We start from the raw sequence: 17,774 nt of genomic DNA on the forward strand, positions 1-17,774 counted from the left end.
TATCAGATGTTTTGGATGAAATTCAATTTAAAAAACCAAAAGGCGCTCTCTTCCTCTCCCCCACCCAGCAACAGCATTAGGGAGATACTCCCCACCGCAAAATACACCCACTCACACACTGGCGAATGTTGCACTATCATTCCAGGATTGGGGGGAAGTTGCTGCGACAGCTTTAGGCTCCTCTCCGCGTTATTGGGTCGTTGTAGGTGCGCTGTGGGCTGCTGCGGGCTTTGAGACCCGGCCAGAGGACTCGCGGCTCACGACCTGAGTGAACCTGGATACGTTCTCAGAGGCTACTGGGAAAATCGCAAATACAGAACGCCTGTACTGCAAAGCTCCCCTAAAACCTCATCAGTCCTCCTCTCGACTCTTGGGCGTCCCAGGAATTTTAACTTTTCCTCGGCGCAAGTGTTTCTCGCGCGGACCCCTTGCAGGCGCAAAGCCTGGCTCGCTCTGGCCTCCTGGCTAGCCCAGGATCTAGGCAGCCACGCGGAGCAGGGTGCAGCTTCCCCTCGCCTCCCCGGGACGGGGAAGAGAAGAAATTGGGAGGGAGAAGGTACTCAGCCCTCCTGGGTGCACTCCCAGATGTTTTTAAGTTGGCGTTTATTAAAAACAAAGTGATGCTAAAATGCAAAATAGGCAACGTGGAGGTACTCAGCTCTCCTGCGTACACGCTCAAATATCTCTAATGTGACATTTAAGAAACAAAACAATGCTAAAATGCAAATTAGGCGATGTAATACCCAGAATGAGCCTCGTTTGACAGGCCAAACTGAGATTTAATGGAAAGCTTACTCATATCCCCACACGGAATTCATTCTTTTAGGAACTTAAAAAAATTGTGTAATTTTAAGTTCCACCACTGTCATAACGAACACTCCACAGTAACATGCAGTGGAACAATGGACACCCCCATATCGCATTGTGTCAGGTAATTATGAAGTGTCGCGGCGCGGGAAAGAGAAGCCGGGAACGTCAATGTGTCCTCTGCAACGTGTGGGAGCGCTCAGAGCCGCGCGTGTCACTGAAACATCATCCAACCGTCACCCCCAATGCCTCAACCCAGGGACAGGGACAGACTCAATCAGACCTCGGCCCCAGGCGTGGCAGGAGAGGGCCAAAGAGGGGACTTGTGAGCGCAGAGGGAGCGAGCACCGCTCCGTGGAGAGCAGGCGCTAGCTGGGAAGTCGGGAGGAGAAAGTGCAACCGCGCGGGGAGGGGAGGATCCCACCCGGGCGTGGCGAGGGCGTCCGAGCTCCGGGTGAACGGGACCCTATGCGGGACCATGCGCTCCCAGAAGCTCCCACTCAGCCCAACCTTTTGGGCGAAACCCAGGGCACCCAGATAAGGGTGTAGGTGGGGTCACGCGTAAAGCTGTTACTTTGAAGCAGGGCATAAGTGAGAGAGAGAGAAAGAGAGAAGGAACAAGGGGAAAAACAAGGGGCTGAAGGCCGAGATGTCCTACTTCTAAGTAGTTCTTTGAGAGGCAAAAGCTTCATTGCCAATGCAGTCCGAGGCAGCGCCGCGTGTAGGACCGGCCGGGCGGGGCGCGGGGACCTCTCCAAGGGGTCTCCAGCCTTCGCGCACTGCGCGGTGGCCCCCGGAGGGGGAAACTATCCTGGCAGCTCAGTGGGGGGAAGCGCGTTCGGGCTGTGATTTCCTTTCCCCGAGACCCCAGCGTTACACCCCCGAGGAGGCAGGCTGCGTCAACCCTCCCCGGGGGACGGCGGCCCTCTAGCCAGGCGACCTCAGGTCTCGCGCCCTCCCACCGCCCAACCTCCTCCCTTCACCCCCATTCATTTTTCCTCAGCGGCTCCTAGGACGGGCTCGAAAACCAACTACACACGCAATCCAGCCCACGTCGCGAAGCTGAGGAGCAGGGCTGGCTTCGGAGCGGGCGCCGGCGCCCCTGGCGCGTGGCGGGGAGGTGGCGGCCGCGGGGGGCGCCGCGAGCCGCCCGTACCCGTCGCGGATGAACAAGCGGCCGCGAACAGCCCCCAGAGCCGCGCAGCATCCGCGTATCCAGTGACGGTGGAAGCCACGCCCGCTCGAGAGCCGGGGGGCTGTCCTCGCCCCCCCCACCTTTCCCCTCCCTCCGACCCCCTCCCGGCCGCGTTCCCTCCCCTCCTCCCGCGCCGGCCCCCGGCCCGCCCCCGGCTCGGCTCGCGGGAGGCGCTGGGCGCCGGGGCTGGCGCGCTCTCCCGGGCTCACACACAGCCGCGCACGCACGCCCGGGGCCGCTCTCCGCGCCGGCCCTCGCTCCCCGCGCCCATGCGGACGGACAGAGCGACGGAAGATGGCTGACGACTCCACGGGGCCCCGAGGATGTGGCCCGGCGGTGGCGGCGGCGGGAGCGGCAGCGGCAGCGAGGGCGGCAGGGGCAGCGGCAGCAGCGGCGGCGTTGGCTGCGGCGGCGGCGGCGGCGGCAGCAGGAGCCGGAGCGGCGGCGGCGGCATCCCCGAGACTCACCGAACTACCCTTCCCCGTGACAGCCACTGACGTCCTCTGCCGCTAGAAGAGACCCCGTTTCTCGGCGCCCGCCCGCCCTCCCCCTCGCGGCTCGGTCCGGCCCCGCCAGCACCGCTACCTCCGCCAGCCTCGCCACCATCAGCACCACCTCCACCGCCGCCGCCGCCGCCACCACCACCGCCGGCGGCGGCAGCAGCCATTTCATCTCCACAGAAACCAGACACAAAAACATGGCAGAAATGGAGAAAGAAGGGAGACCTCCCGAAAATAAACGGAGCAGGAAGCCAGCTCACCCAGTGAAAAGGGAGATCAATGAGGAGATGAAGGTATTTTTGGATCTCGGGGGTCAGGGAGACTGAGCTCTTTCTTGCGCCCGCTCCCCGTGGGCCGTGGTATTGATCTTGGGGGTACCGGGGCGCGCTTGTCAGTTTCTGTAGGATGCCCAAAACGGCTCCGCTCCTCCTCCAGGTGTAAAGCAGAGGCCAACTCGAGGGCTGCATCCCCGAAATTGTTGCCAACCTCAGATTTGATGAGGGGGGACCACATACTATTTAACCTTACGAACCCCAGGTGGGCACGGACGCGTTTCAGGGCGAGGGCACCAGGGACCCGAGCGGCGGTGGGCAGGGGAAGAGGCTTTCCCAGTGGATGGTGCAGTTTATCCCCCCTTTTTGGGAATCATCCTCAGGGTCCCTCCAAAGTTAGGAGCCTCCTGGCCCGGGGAACCCGGGAGAGAGCTCTATTCCACCCCTCTCCCCCAGCTCACCCTCCTGCTCCTCAATCCCGCTTCCCCCCAACCAACCAGCTGCGACGGCGTGAAGAGCCCGTCAGTGCCCGGCGAGCTGCGGCCCGAGAGGCGCGGGTCTGGGCACGGTCCTGACCGCTCTCCTCGCCCGCCCCCGCCTGCTCCTCTCCACTGGCAGCCTCCGCCTCCCGCTCGCCTCTGCCTGCCTCACTTCCCAGCAAAGCAGACCCCGGCCAGCCCCACTGGAGGACAGCTGTCTGAGGGGCGGCCTTTGCAGGGCGCCTGCCCATTGTTCGCGAAGGCCAGCCCGGAGTCCTCTCGGCGAGGCCGGGCTCCCCGCCAGGCCAGCGGTGCACCAGAGGTGGAGAGCGCAGCAGCTTGGCGCTCCAGCTGTTCGCGTTAGAGCGATTGCACAAGAGCACCGCTCAGCTCCGGACCCCCTCGTTGTCCCCCACCCCCTTATTTTCCATGAAGTTGCGGCGTTTGCCTGGGCGAGGGTTTTATTCTGTGTTGATTTCACGAGTCTCTATTGATTTAAAACAATTTATTTATTTTTCTGCGAGCCATCAAAAAGTAGCAGGTTTGCATTTTGCGGTCTTCTTGGTGTTCCCCATCTTCTGCATGAAATCCTTAATACTACCAGGTGGTTTAGTACTACTACTTGGCCAGCTGTGGTTCAGTTTGTATTTAAAAAACAAGCTGGATGAAAATGGTGTGCAAGTGAGTCAAATTTATTGCGCTTTGACGCTTTCTTCGTTAGAACAAGCATTTTCTATCATAGCTCACGCTTAGCAGGGGACGCATGGATATATATCATATATGTATGCGTACCTAGGTGCATATGCTTAGCTTTACTTTCTTCTCAGAAATGTCAGAAGCAACCTAAATATCAGAATTAGGGGTTTTATTACTGGATAAGGAACTTAGTACCTGGAAGCATGAGGTGCAGCATGAGTCCAACGGAGAGTTAAGGGAGATTTGCCTTGGAAATCAATGCCGTTTATTATGATGGAAACCGCCGTTGATTCCAATGATGGACAGTTTTATTTTTATTTTTTTAAGACCGGTAAAAGTTGTTGTTTTTTGATGGGAACAAAATTCAAACAGTCCATAATAACCATTCTTCCTCACTTACCCTTACCTCCTGTCCTGCATTTCCAGATTACTTTTGCATTTCATTTTAGGTTGGGGGTGGGGAAAGGGGAGAAAGGTGAAAGCCACTAGGAAATCACAACGAGCTCTGGCCCTTTAAAACGCTGCCTAATGTGATCTATATGGATGGCAGCTTTTAAGTTTCATAGGTTCTAGAATTACAAATTAGCTAATTTTAATCAAAACATGTGAAATGTTATCCCGGCTGGATATAAAGGCTGACTGTGCTCGATGCTTGGGGCTCGCGTTGTTGATTTTGGCTGCAGGCGCACTCCGTGGTTTGGGAGATAGTTGTCCTTCTGCAGTATAACAGATGTTTGTCTGAACTGGTGAGGAAGAAACAAAAACAACATTGTGTGAAGGGGAAAAATTACACAATTTTTAGCCGATGCTGCAGGACTAAGTATGGAATTAACCTTGGTGCACAGAATTTCCTCTTTTTAAAATGTTATTTTCCTTCCAAATCACCACCCACTATTTGAAGTTTTAATCCTCACCCTTTCAATCCAGAGTAGCATTAAATAAGAAGTTTTATACAGCAAATAATTCAATTGTCTGTAGGATCAGTATTTTCTGTCTGCTTTGGACCAAAGTAAAATACCCCTAACCAAAAATTTTAGTCATGTTCAAGTATACCATGCCTGAGAGTCTAGTGGAATTGTTTAGTAGGCATTCTTCTAATATAATAGCACCAAAAGTCCTCACTTAAAAAGTGGTTTCTCAAAGTCAAAAGGTGGAAGGGTTATTTTGAGCTCCTTAATATCTTTCTGTTTTTAATATTAATAATCACATCAACAAAACCCCTCCCCAAACATCATGATACTATTACTCCTCTAGCTCCCTGAACCTAAGTGTAGAGTAACATAACAAGTTGGTTGCCGTGTATGTAAATGTGTGCAACAAAATGTCACCGAGAACACAATGTGGCCTTGTGCAGCTTCATATCGGTGCCGCTGGAGCTGCCTGGCTGTGTTTGCCTTCATCTGAACGGCTTTCATCTGGACCAGTGTAAACTAAGCCCTGGTAAGTAATCACTGCCCGGCAGAAAGAAAGGAATGTATACAGCTAGCGTGGCCTAAGCTGTAAAAACGGAAACCTGAGCCCCCACCTCGGATCACATATCAAGGCTTGAAGGTAGGGGAAATGAAAGGGGGAAAGAAGAGAGAGCAAATGGAAAAGTCAGCCTGGGAAGTGGAGGATCAGGAGGAGGCCCCCCTTAGGGAGATTTGGCTCAGGGATTAGGGAATTTTATCGTGGTGTACAGTGACCTACTCAGGTTTCAACACTGGTTGGATTGAGTTGCTTTTCTGTGAGCTGAAAGAAAAAGGACTGGTGTGTATGTGATTTTTTTCCCCCTTCGGGTAATAGAAAGGACATTGGTACAAGTGTCTATTTTAAGTACAGCAAATGCAGAGCACTGAGAATGAGCAACAAACTTGCCTCATCACAGAGACTTCCTTCAAGATTTCCTAATTGAGAGAGTCACATATTTATTTTAAAATGGCTAGAGAAGACAAACTGGCTGAGGTTTAGCTGACACCAGTAATGGCACTGAAGAGTGTCTTCATGTGGCTGAGAGCTAATGCTAGTTGCTGTTTCACTAGATCAGATATTGAGTTACATTTTCGTTATCACTGGTTTAATGTACATGGCAGTTGTAACAAATTTAAATTTGATACAATATAATTTTGTGTATGAAAAGTACATGACTTGGCATAGCTTGCTTGTAGTGTACTCCCTGAAAATATCTTCAAGTAGAAATGTTTGTCTCACTATGACCTTTACAATGTTTCTTTATCTTTCCTTTTCTTCTTCCCTTATCCTAGTTTTTCCTGATTAGAAAGACTAGTTGTACTAATGTACTTACAATCAATATGCCTTATTTAATTAGTGGCTAGTAGAATTTTAAAAAATCAGACAGCAATGCAGCGTATATGTTTCTAAAGTAAATATTGTGATTGTGTCTAATGTAATATGTCTCATATACTGTTAGCTCACATGTATCATAATAAATGAATGTCATGAGGGAATTTTGACTTATGGGAAGGTTAATTAGTTTCACGAGTTCATCCAGAACATAGTAGATATAATATAAAAACTAATTTCTACTAGTGGATGTGTAAGCCTAAATATATGTGTAAGGTAAATACTGTTGCCCTTAAGGATATATATTTTGTGCACATAGATCTTTTGTGATCGGTAGCTACCAAACAACAATACAACTCAAAATATCCAAACTATGAGTAGAGATTATGAGTCCAATTTTTGTCTTTTAAAATTCTTTGACAAAACCAGCATGATTAGATCAAGCATTCTGTGCTGGAAACTTTCCTAAACAAACCATAATTAATGCACTTAAATGTTTAACTTCTTTATCAATTGCTAAACTACAGGAGAATCTGTGTTAAATGTCAGAGACTCTTCTTTGCTGAAGAAGTTTTCTGTCTATAAATATTCTCAGTAAGTAATTTGTACCTAAAACTACGCTTCAGTCCTGATGCCTACAATTTGAGTCAGGCACATCTGTTAGAGTTTAGTAGTAAACTTACCACAAGATTTCCTAGTTTGTTTTCTGATGGTCTCAATTTGGCATTAAAAATAACCTGTGTCAATTGCATAGACAATAAAGCAAGTTGCAGAGCCGAGCTGGTGAGATAAATAGCTTGATTTTAAGAGAGGGAGAGAGAGAAATCAGAGCATGTACTGGAAAAGTCAGCATGTTTAAGTTTGAAATTGGCTCATTATTAAAACAGGTATATTTTAAGTTTTGCTGTTGAAACTCTATCCTGGTGTCAGAAGCATAATTCTCAGAAACTTAGAAAGTGGACTTAGGACCCCAGATCCCACTGTGGCATTCACAAATTATGTTAGACTCCCCCTCTCTAAGCAGTGGCCTCAGGTGTGCCACATGGCAGGGATGGGGACTAATGTTAGTGGGCACATAGCCCTGGCCTCTTGGGAGCAGGTATAAGATGTTCCTGAGCCTTCAGGAACCAAAGGCTCCAAGCTAAACCCATAAAAGACTGTCCTGTGAGAGCTTGGATGGTTGTGTATTATGGTCTGTTCAAACCAGGAGTTTTCTGGGAAGAGTCTCTTTCTCCATCCATGAACTGGTGTGATGTAGGTAGAGCGTCATTCTCTAAACTTACTTATACAACTCGCAGATTCCAGAGACGAGGAAATGGAAAGGAACCACTCCACTTCCTCTCGAATCTGAAATAAACATTTGAACTAGAAGAAAATGAGTCTGACAGACTCATTCCCTTCTGCGTTTCCTGCCTCTGTGCTTGCCAAGCACTGCTCTGAGAAGCCAAGCCCTACTCCCCTTGTGTGAAAGACAGACTTATAGAAACCAAGAGGTAACAGAATTTTTAAAGGAAAGTAAAAAACAGGGCCTTAAAAAAGGGCAAATATTAGTGAGCACAGTGGCTCTCTAAAAGGGAGAGTTCTAGGAAAAGGTAGTCTCTTGTTAGGGTAACCAAACTTTTTATATCTTTATGTAAAATTCCCTTTTATTTACTGAGTCTTTATACTTAACAAAATTATTAGAAGTAGTAGAAGATATAACATCAAAATCCCTAAAGTCTAAAACTTCCTCTTGTGGAATGGGAATTCAGCCACACTTGTACTCTCAAGCTAATAAGATTATTGAATATGTTCCTGAAGGAGAGGGGATATTACAGGTTAGAAGAGGAAAAAAAAAAAAACACGGAAGACTTTGTTTTTGATAGTGCCAATTGAAACATGTAAACAGACATGAAAGCATGTGGTAAGTGAGATTTGCTGAATGTATATTTTAGGATCTGTAGACCGATGGGTGTTAATATCTCTTATATAACCAAAGGCCTGTGGAACTCTGTGCTGCATTAAGGCCAGTGACTTTGGCACAGATAGGAAAACAATGTAACACGTCTTGGTGATTTTTTAAGGCAGTTCTGCAGCTGTGAAAGGACACAGCTGCACACAGCTGTACACCTGCCATGCCTGCCACAGTGTTAGCCTGAGGGCTGGTATTCACAATTTCACAGCATTTGTTTGACCTTTTTAGGACATTTGATGTCCTGGCAGCAGACTAAAATGTGGGGACATGATTGTCTGCTCTGTTTCACGACGAGACAGTAAAACACCATACATTTTATATGCAGAACCACATGATTTTGGTTTCATATGCCAATTATATAGCCATCCAATTTAGGATATATCAATAAGAGAGTAAGACTTTCTTTTCCAGCCTGTTCCAGGTCAGAGTTGGGTATTAGTGTTAATGATGTGTCCTCTGCATTAAAATCATTGTGTTGTGGCTAAGAGCAATTCTGCAAAATGAATGAAAATGGAGCATAGGAACCATCTTCAAAGAATTTCAGGCTCGAAAGCTGTAGTTCGGGTAAAAACAGCAGGGTTCAGTATATAAAGTCTGCACTGAGTGGGAATCTGGCCACCCTTACTATTTCATGCACATTGATGACCCTCTAGTGGGTCGTCTGTGGGGGTGGCTCGTCCTAACTATACCGTTGGATCCAGTGGGATCATGAATGTGGAAGTACTTTGTAATCTGCAAAGGGCTCTTCAAATATTTCTTTTGCACTATTTAAATTTTATGTCATGACCTTTTTCTTGGCAGAACCATAAAATAAAACTGATCCATTGGGTCTGTGTTAAGAAAGACAGCTCAGACTCAGCCCTGGGCCAGGCCGGAGAGTAGAGCTAGAAACTGACTTCTAACCAGATTCAATTCCTGCTTCACTCTGGAACTTGAACAAGGCTTCTGCCTGTCTTCTGCAAATTCCCTTTCTTTATCTCTATTAATGAGTCCAATGATGCTTAATAGATATCTACTCCAGAAGTAAGTCGGAGCATATGGAGATGGAAAGGGAGATAAAATGTTTTTCAGAAATAACCATCATTCTACTATTCATAACCTTAACTAGCAGAGATAGTAGCATTTTTCCCCCATGCTTTATAAATTGTTTGGAATTGGGAGTTTCTTTTTCCTTTGAAAGCGTTTCTCATGTGCTCCACTTTCTTGGATAATGGGTGTCAGAATGTTTTGAAGTTAAGTAATGTAACCAACAAATCCTTTTTATTGTCATTAGGACTGTGACTATAGCTGATGTAATTGTCTATGCCTGAGACGATGTGTTAATTTTTAATTAAAACTAGTTTTTTATTTTTATGAAAATAATACATGGACATGACAAAAATAGTAGAGTAGGCAATAAAAATAAGCAAAAAGAAAAAGCCTGTAATTTTCCCACCCAGACACAATTACTGTCAACATTTTGATATATGTCTTTTCATGTCCTTTCTCTATATATGATATATAGTTTTTATAAAAAAAAGATCTCATACTATACTAACCTTCCTTTTAAAACTTAATATACTGTTAATAGCTTTTCATGGCAATAAAAATTTATCTACAGTATATATTTTAGTGGCAAAATAGTATTCCATTATATGCCCAAACTATAATTTATTTAACTAGGATTCCTATTGTTTGGCATTTAGTTTGTTGCTAAGAAAACAACGCTGAAACATGCATATTTCCATAGCTGTTTTCCTAGAATAGTTTCAACAGTCCCTAGAAGTAAAATTGCTAAGTCAAAGGGTATGTACAATTTTAAGGCTTTTAATGCATAGAGTCAAATTACTTTTTCTAAGAGTTATAGCAATTTAAATTCCCAATAGCATGAGAGTGCTTACTAATACTACATGTTATAATTTTTAAGCTTTTACATATTAATTTTTAAAATTAGGTTTTCCTGAATTTTATTTGATCATTTCTCTGTAACTGCATTTAAGTAAATATTTGTGACTGGATTAAGTGCTAAGCGTTGTGTTAGGTGAGGCATAAAATGAAATTAAAGGTTCCTACCCTCAAGTAACTTACATTGTTTTTGGAATAGATGACATATTTTACTAGAACTGGGACTTGCAGTGAAAATAGGAATTATGTTTATGGGGAGGGGAAGGGCATGACTTGCCCCTCATTGGGTGAGTGACTGGGGGCTCTCTGAATACTTCCTGCTGTCTTGGGTAGAATACAAATTTGAAAACACATTGGCATTCAGTTTTGCAAGGCCTGGTATGAAAAAATCAGTATCTGTGTTTTAAAATCTACTTCTCGTTTTCAAAATAAATAAAATCACCAGTTCTTTTTGAAGATTTTGAAGTACTTGTGTTTCAGAGGTATTTTGCGAATTTGTAATTACTGCTATTTTCAAAGTGTTTTGAAGTCAACTCTTTATTATTTACCTGGTAAAATGTTCAATCAAAAATCACGTAGTGTCATTCACAGCTCCTCAGAAAAAAAAAAAATCATGTAGGTTGAACTTTGACATTTGTACAGTACTTCCAGTTGAATAAGGAAGGTGTTTGATGAATATCCTGGCAGTTAAGATCCAACAAAAATTATTTTGCTGGTATAGGAAGAACTCAGGAGGAGTAAAGAAATAGTAAAATTTCATTTCCACCTATCTTTCTGTGACCTTTTGTTTTTGTTTTTGATTTAATTCTCAGAAGAGATCATGCTTTCAGACTAAATGTTAGGATTGCCTTTTTTCCTTATGAACCCTGGAGGTGAGAGAGGAGAATTGGAGAGGGAAGGAAAGAGGCAGGGAAATTAGGTATTAGAAGTACAAAGCAATTAGAGTCAGATGTAGTATCAAAACATTGCAAAATGAGGAGATTCCATTTTAATTGTGAATTTTGAGAACCCCTGTTAAGGAAACTAGAGGTCAATGATCAAATCCAAAAGCAAGCAAAGTCTCAACGTAAGTAAATATGCCCTGTTTAGAAATCTCTTTATATATGATACTGACACCCTCTTGCATGATATCTTTGCAGCTCTGTGATTGGTCCGGGAGGTAGCTTCTTTGGAATTGCGGATACATTGGGAAGTACAGAATTTATAATAGAAAGAGACCTGGCTTAGGAATTAGAAGATAGGTATTTTAGTTTTGACTTTACTAGATCTCTCATGCCTGTCTTTTACCTTCTTGATGCTCTAATTTTCTGTCGTAAAAAGAGGATGTCATATAGGTTCACGAAAAGTTTATTGTGGAAATCAAATACCTAACACATAGGGTTATTGAAAGGATCAGGAGAATTGAAAGATATAGCAACACTGTAAAGTGCTATAAGAGTATTAGACATTATTATAATTACAGTGACCTATTTTCCAAACCCAAATTGGACCACATGGTTAGAGAGATGATTTTTGTGTCACTTCCAAGGGCAAGAAGCAGTCTGCAAAATGTAGTTCAGATGCCAAAATATTGAAATCTCTGGCACATTTTGATGATTTATGGGAGCAATGATAAAATATTTGAAATAGTGACTCAGTAAAATTCATGAGGTATGATCACTGTAATTATGAAATTTCTTTGCAAAAGGTATTTTATTTCTTATATAAGTAGAAGTTCTTTGATTTTACAGAATCCTAAAACTGGGGGGGACTCTTAAGAGACTCTACTTCATTTCCTGCCCTAGGTCTTCAGGAGAAATGCTGGGTAAAGATTTTGAAGGAGGCAGATTTCATAACCTGCCTTAGTTCAGTGGCTTGTTTTATTACTGAACATCCTTATCTCAAAAATCTCTCTGCATTTTAACTACTATTACCTTTGTTGTTTTTCACATATATATATATATATATATATATATATATATATACACGAAACACGTATATATATATGAAACAGAAAATGAATAACTTTTTTAATAGGAAATTCCTTTTTAAGGGATAATAGTACAAAAAATGCTGAAAAGTAACTGTTGGAATTGTCTGCTAGAAAGACTTGAAAATCTTTATAGGCCATAAACATTAAATTCCTGTCTCTTAGAATATATTCTGTTTCTTCAGGCACAGTAGCTCACACCTGTAATTCCAGCACTTTGGGAGGCCGAAGCAGGTGGATCACTTAAGGTCAGGAGTTTGAGACCAGCCTTGCCAACATAGTGAACCCCGTCTCTACAAATATAGAAAAATTAGCCGGGCATGGTGGCTTGCGCCTGTACTCCCACCTACTTGGGAGGCTGAGTCGTTTGAGCCCAGGAGGTGGAGGTTGCAGTGAACCAAGATCATGCCACTGCACTCCAGCTTGGCCCACGGAGTGAGACCCTGTCTAAAAAAAAAAAAAAAAAAAAAAAAAAGGAAAAGGAAAAAGAATATGTTTCTTGGATGATAACGTTAAAAATTTATTTTATTTACTTTGGTTTAGCACCATAATGAACACCTGTGACATCTAGCATCAAACTTCACCTTGAAATTTAAATTTTTAATTTTTTTTTTTTTTTTTTTTTGAGATGGAGTCTCTCTCTGTCGCCCAGGCTGGAGTGCAGTAGCGTGATCTCGGCTCACTGCAAGCTCCGCCTCCTGGGTTCACGCCATTCTCCTGCCTCAGCCTCCCAAGTAGCTGGGATTACAGGCGCCCGCCACCATGCCCGGCTAATTTTTTGTATTTTTAGTAGAGATGGATGGGGTTTCACCATGTTAGCCAGGATGGTCTCCATCTCCTGACCTTGTGATCCACCCGCCTTGGCCTCCCAAAGTGCTGGGATTACAGGCGTAAGCCACCACACCCGGCCTTAAATTTTTAAATTTTTGGTTCCTTGGAGTCCTTTGGCTTCTTCATACAATAGTATATACAACAGAAGCAATAGTCATTTCTTGTAGCTGTACTACAAAAGACTTTGGTGTTCTTTTTCTCTCTTTCATCTTGCCCCTTTCATGAAAGCTTTGAGATTTATGGCTTGAAGTTTTATAAATCTTTGTTTTCTGCTTTTGTAGCAATATATCAAAACATTAAGGTGTTTATTTTTATTTTCCATGACAAAAAAGGGAATGTTTTAGAGTTTATTTACCCTGACATTTATAGTAACTTGAAAATCATGGAATAGATCAAGTTCATATTGATTGTTCCATGAAGCCTATGACTTTTCAACACAAACCATAAACTAAACTGATGCAGTTTTGATGCCCAAATAATGTGAATTTGGTGTTAATATTCCAACTGAGGTTTCAGTTTTTACCCAAATGTCTAAAACTTCTGGATCCCATTCCTGGAACTGGTTCTGAAAGGCTGAATGGATTTGCAGCTGGACTAAAATCTATATCCTTGGCTAGGGGGTTGCCCCATAATTATGCATTCGTAGCCTTTGTGTGACTTCAGAGGCTAGACAGAAACAGGAGAAAGTGGCACCCATAGATGACCGGTCTGTAAAACTGGATATAGTCACTAGGATATATGTAAAATATATTCTGTCTTGGCACAGTTTTCAGTTTTCTTAGAGATTGGGGCAGATGGCACACAGACCAATAGGATGGCTTGCATTTGGCTTTTAATGCTTTTGGGAATTGGTTTTTTGATGAAAAGTATGAGCCTTATCCTTGGAGATTTCTGCTGCCAGACCACTGATAGAGGACCTCTATTTGTGTGCCTAGGAATTGTCATTCTCAAGTCAGGCTCTCATCTCAGTGAAGGAAATTAGGTGTTGGGGAGACTGATGCCTCATTAAAGGGATCTCTTTTGATTGAGTGGGGCAGCGTTCAACCCAGTCCTCCTCAGTGATGTTCCTAAAGTTGCTGAGCTTATTATTCATATTGATCATATCTTTGTGCATTCATGAAAAGAATATCTATTTAATGTGGACACGACCAGCCATCAGAGAGAATAAATGCCTCACTAAAGCTTGATATGATTGACTGTTGGCCTTGCGGATGGTAGCACTGAATCAATCTGGCTAGTTTTTTCTTAATTGTTAATGCACTGTACCATCACAGATTGACCCAGTTGGAGTTCAGAGCTTAAGTGGGTACTAAAGCAAAAAATCTAGCATTGTGTGGGTAGTTTGAAATGCCAGGTTTGTTTTTGTGGAGTCAGTAGTGTAATGTCTTTTATTTTTTATGCAACCCCTGCTGAAATTTAAAGTCGTGAAATTCAAGAAAACACGGAACTCACACGTCGAGACTGTGCACACTCTGGCTTAGCCTTGGTGCTTTGTTTCAGGTATATAAATTATATATCGCAGTGTAATTCAGAAATGACAGCTTCTAAGAAGGATAATAAAAGATTCTTTGAGCCACAAAGGTTAGAATATATAGTTTTTCTGGCTCAGCTTAGGAAGCTCGTGGTTCCCTGCAAGATAGGAATGTTTAAGGCACACATAAGCATTAAAATCATTAACACACAGAGTCTTACATCTTGTTTCCAGATATAGCAATTGATAAGGTAAAAAGATGTAGTCACTTTAATATAAGATATTAAATCTGTCCAATTATACTTATTATTTTCAAAGTATGATATCCATAACAACAGCAACAGTGATATTACCTTACATTTATGTATTGATTTATAGTTCGTAAAATGTTTTCATACATTATCCCAAATGGGCTGGCTAGTAACTTTAAAGTTATTTGGTACTTTTATGTTACTTGTCAGAAGATAATCTTAGTGACCTTAGATTTTATGGAAAAAGAACCTGTCACTAATGAAATTTATTGAAAAAACTTATGCATTGATTTTTTAAAAAAAATTTTTTTTTGCGATGGAGCCTTGCCCTGTTGCCCGGGCTGGAGTGCAGTGGTGTGATCTCAGCTCATTGCAACCTCTGCCTCCCAGGTTCAAGTGATTCTCCTGCCTCAGCCTCCTGAGTAGTTGGGATTAAAAGTGTGTGCCACCAGGGCCGGCTGATTTTTGTATATTTGGTAGACAAGGGGTTTCACCATGTTGCCCAGGCTGGTCTTGAACTCTTGACCTCAAGTGATCTGTCCGCCTCAGCTTTCCAGAGTGCTGGGATTATAGGCGTGAGCCACCGTGCCTGGCCTGATTTTTGAAAAAAACTCTTGCAGAAGGAAAAAAAATAAAAAAGAAAGACCCTTGTAACCTTTTTGTAACCTAGCTTTCTGTATGGTACTGTTAACAATTGTGAAAGTTTTCTTTGTTGAAATTTGGCTTTATCTGCGATAAGAGTTATGTTAAGAAAACAACACCTAAATCAGAAAGCAATTTTAATTTAAATTGATCTGAACCACAAACGGTTGTTTTCATTTTCAAAATCTTTTCTTAGCTGTTTTTGTGATTCGCCTTTCAATATTTTTGTATTGATGTTGGATATAGATTTTATAGACTAATATGCTAAAATGACTTCCTGTTCATAGGCAAAACTAACAAATACAGTACCTTTTTTGTCTTATTGTCTTTAAATTACAAATATCTGAAGCCCTGTCATAATTGAATGCATCATCCTAAGATTTAAAAACATTATCGTTTTTGAACATGATTTGAAAAATGAACACCACACTAGGGGAAGTGAGGCAGGGCAGCAAATAAATGGGGTAGGACAAGCAGAATTCAATTTATGCATTCTTTTCAAGTAGTTATTGATTATAGAAATAAGTAGTAGCCTATGCTTCTCTTTCAGAACTTTGCAGAAAACACCATGAATGAACTCCTTGGCTGGTATGGCTATGATAAGGTTGAATTAAAAGATGGTGAAGATATTGAATTCAGGAGCTACCCTACAGATGGGGAGAGCCGGCAGCACATTTCTGTTCTCAAAGGTAATGACATTTAATGTCCTTTTGTTCATGCAAAGAAGGATTAACTATCGCAACCTGCCAGAATTGAGTTGCTTTGGGACTCATTTTGTTGATTATGCCAATGGTTGATTTAAACATACATCCCCAATAGTGCTTTCCCATAAGCAGAATTCTGTAGAATATAAAAGAACAACATAAAACAAAAATAGACACAGCTTAATCTCCTCCCAGCAGTGGGAGAACTAGACAAGGACTAGCGACCTAAGTGCCATGGTCCTGCATACAGATTTAAAGAAAGGGACAATGTTTGCTAACTAGAGTTTCCTGATCCCTTTGATAGATCAACTGTTGGGGACTGGGGTTTCTGCTAAATGAAATGTTAGGTTTAGATCTTCAGACTGCTAGAGAGATTCACTGTTAGTTTGGTAATCCTCCTTCCTTTTTTTCAGTGGGAAATCTAAACGGAATTACTATTTTTGTTTTGCTTGACGTTTTCATTCTTTCCCTGCCCCCACACACTTGAATAGGGTAAAAAGAGGAGTAAGAGAGTGGTAGATGATTAGAGCCTATATTACTCTTTAAGAAATTTTTAATCAAAGCCCAGCTAAAGAGTGAAAATTACAGAGCCTTGGCAGAGCTGAATTAACACTGATTCTACCAGTGGGTAGCAGTGCCAGATATCTCATGGGGGAAGTCTGTATGAATACTGAATTCATGAACCTAAATTAGGAATGAGAGCTTGCTTGTCAAAGAAAAGAGAAGTATGTGAAGAAGCAACCCATTTAGGGAACTTTAATAAAATGTGGGTAAAACAAATTGTACATCATCACTGGCAATTTGATCAATATTTGCGTTGCATTCAAAATCTATTGGCATAAACTACCTGTTCAAACATTTTATTTCCAGTCTTTAAGATAGAGCTTTCCCTTCTTATATACCAAGCAAGGAAATGTAATTGAGCTGCCCCACAGGCAAGTAGAATTGAATGTACATGACAAATTTTATGTTAAGCTTACTGTGAAATTGTACACATCATGCTACAGAGATAGTATCATCAATTTCACTGTAAATGAAAAATGCAAGTCATGAGTTTGTATTCTATAAACTAATAGCTCATATAATACTTGGCCTAGGTAATAATCTTTGCTTCTGGGGAACATACAGCATGCCAGGATATGCTACTAGATGGAAAAAGTTGTTTTCCATGGTTGAGGTTTTTGTTCATTTGTTTTTTTAAGTGATTCACATGCAAGGATGCAATGCACAAAGCTCATATTGTTGTAAGTTTTTAAAATATTTATTTTTGTTATTTTTTAATGGGTGTTATCAATACCTTGTGAAGCATCAGTTTTCTTCCCTGCTTCTTTCTCATTGATTCATGTGATTATATTATGATACAAGTTTATAATACAGTGGGACCTAGTTACAATGCTGGAGGGCACGTTTTAGGCTTTCCCCTGTTAGCCAGAGAGCTATGCTTGCTGTATATCACGTTGTACATGGAAAAAAAGGTTAATTGCCTCTCAATTTTCTTTTCTTTCTTTTTTTTTTTTTTCTGAGACAGAGTCTTGCTCTGTCACCTAAGCTGGAGTGCAGTGGCGCGATCTCAGTTCACTGCAACCTCCGCCTCCTGGGTTCAAGCGATTCTCGTGCCTTAACCTCCCAAGTAGCTGGGATTACAGGCATGCGCCACCATGCCTGGCTGATTTTTGTATTTTTAGTAGAGACGGGGGTCTCACCATGTTGGCCAGGCTGGTTTCAAACTCCTGGCCTCAAGTGATTTGCCCGCCTTGGCCTCCTGAAGTGCTGGGATTACAGGTCTGAGCCACGGCGCCTAGCCACCTCTCAATTTTGTTTTGTTTTGTGTTGTTT

The 17,774-nt window shown here is 42.7% G+C and overlaps 1 protein-coding gene across 2 annotated transcripts in view; it reads left to right on the forward strand.

The window, feature by feature from the left end:
- Positions 1–2,178: 2,178 nt before the first annotated feature.
- The window catches only part of SOBP (sine oculis binding protein homolog), a 171,308-nt gene continuing 155,712 nt past the window's right edge, over positions 2,179–17,774 (forward strand). For both annotated transcript variants that reach the window (XM_030809531.1, XM_030809532.1), the window contains exons 1-2: positions 2,179–2,795; positions 15,785–15,923. In XM_030809531.1, the coding sequence (XP_030665391.1) occupies positions 2,700–2,795; positions 15,785–15,923 (235 nt within the window). In that variant the 5' untranslated portion in view covers positions 2,179–2,699. The remainder of the gene's footprint in view (positions 2,796–15,784; positions 15,924–17,774) is intronic.

Source organism: Nomascus leucogenys, chromosome 3 (genome assembly GCF_006542625.1).
Source record: "Nomascus leucogenys isolate Asia chromosome 3, Asia_NLE_v1, whole genome shotgun sequence".
Classification (NCBI taxonomy): Eukaryota; Metazoa; Chordata; class Mammalia; order Primates; family Hylobatidae; genus Nomascus; species Nomascus leucogenys.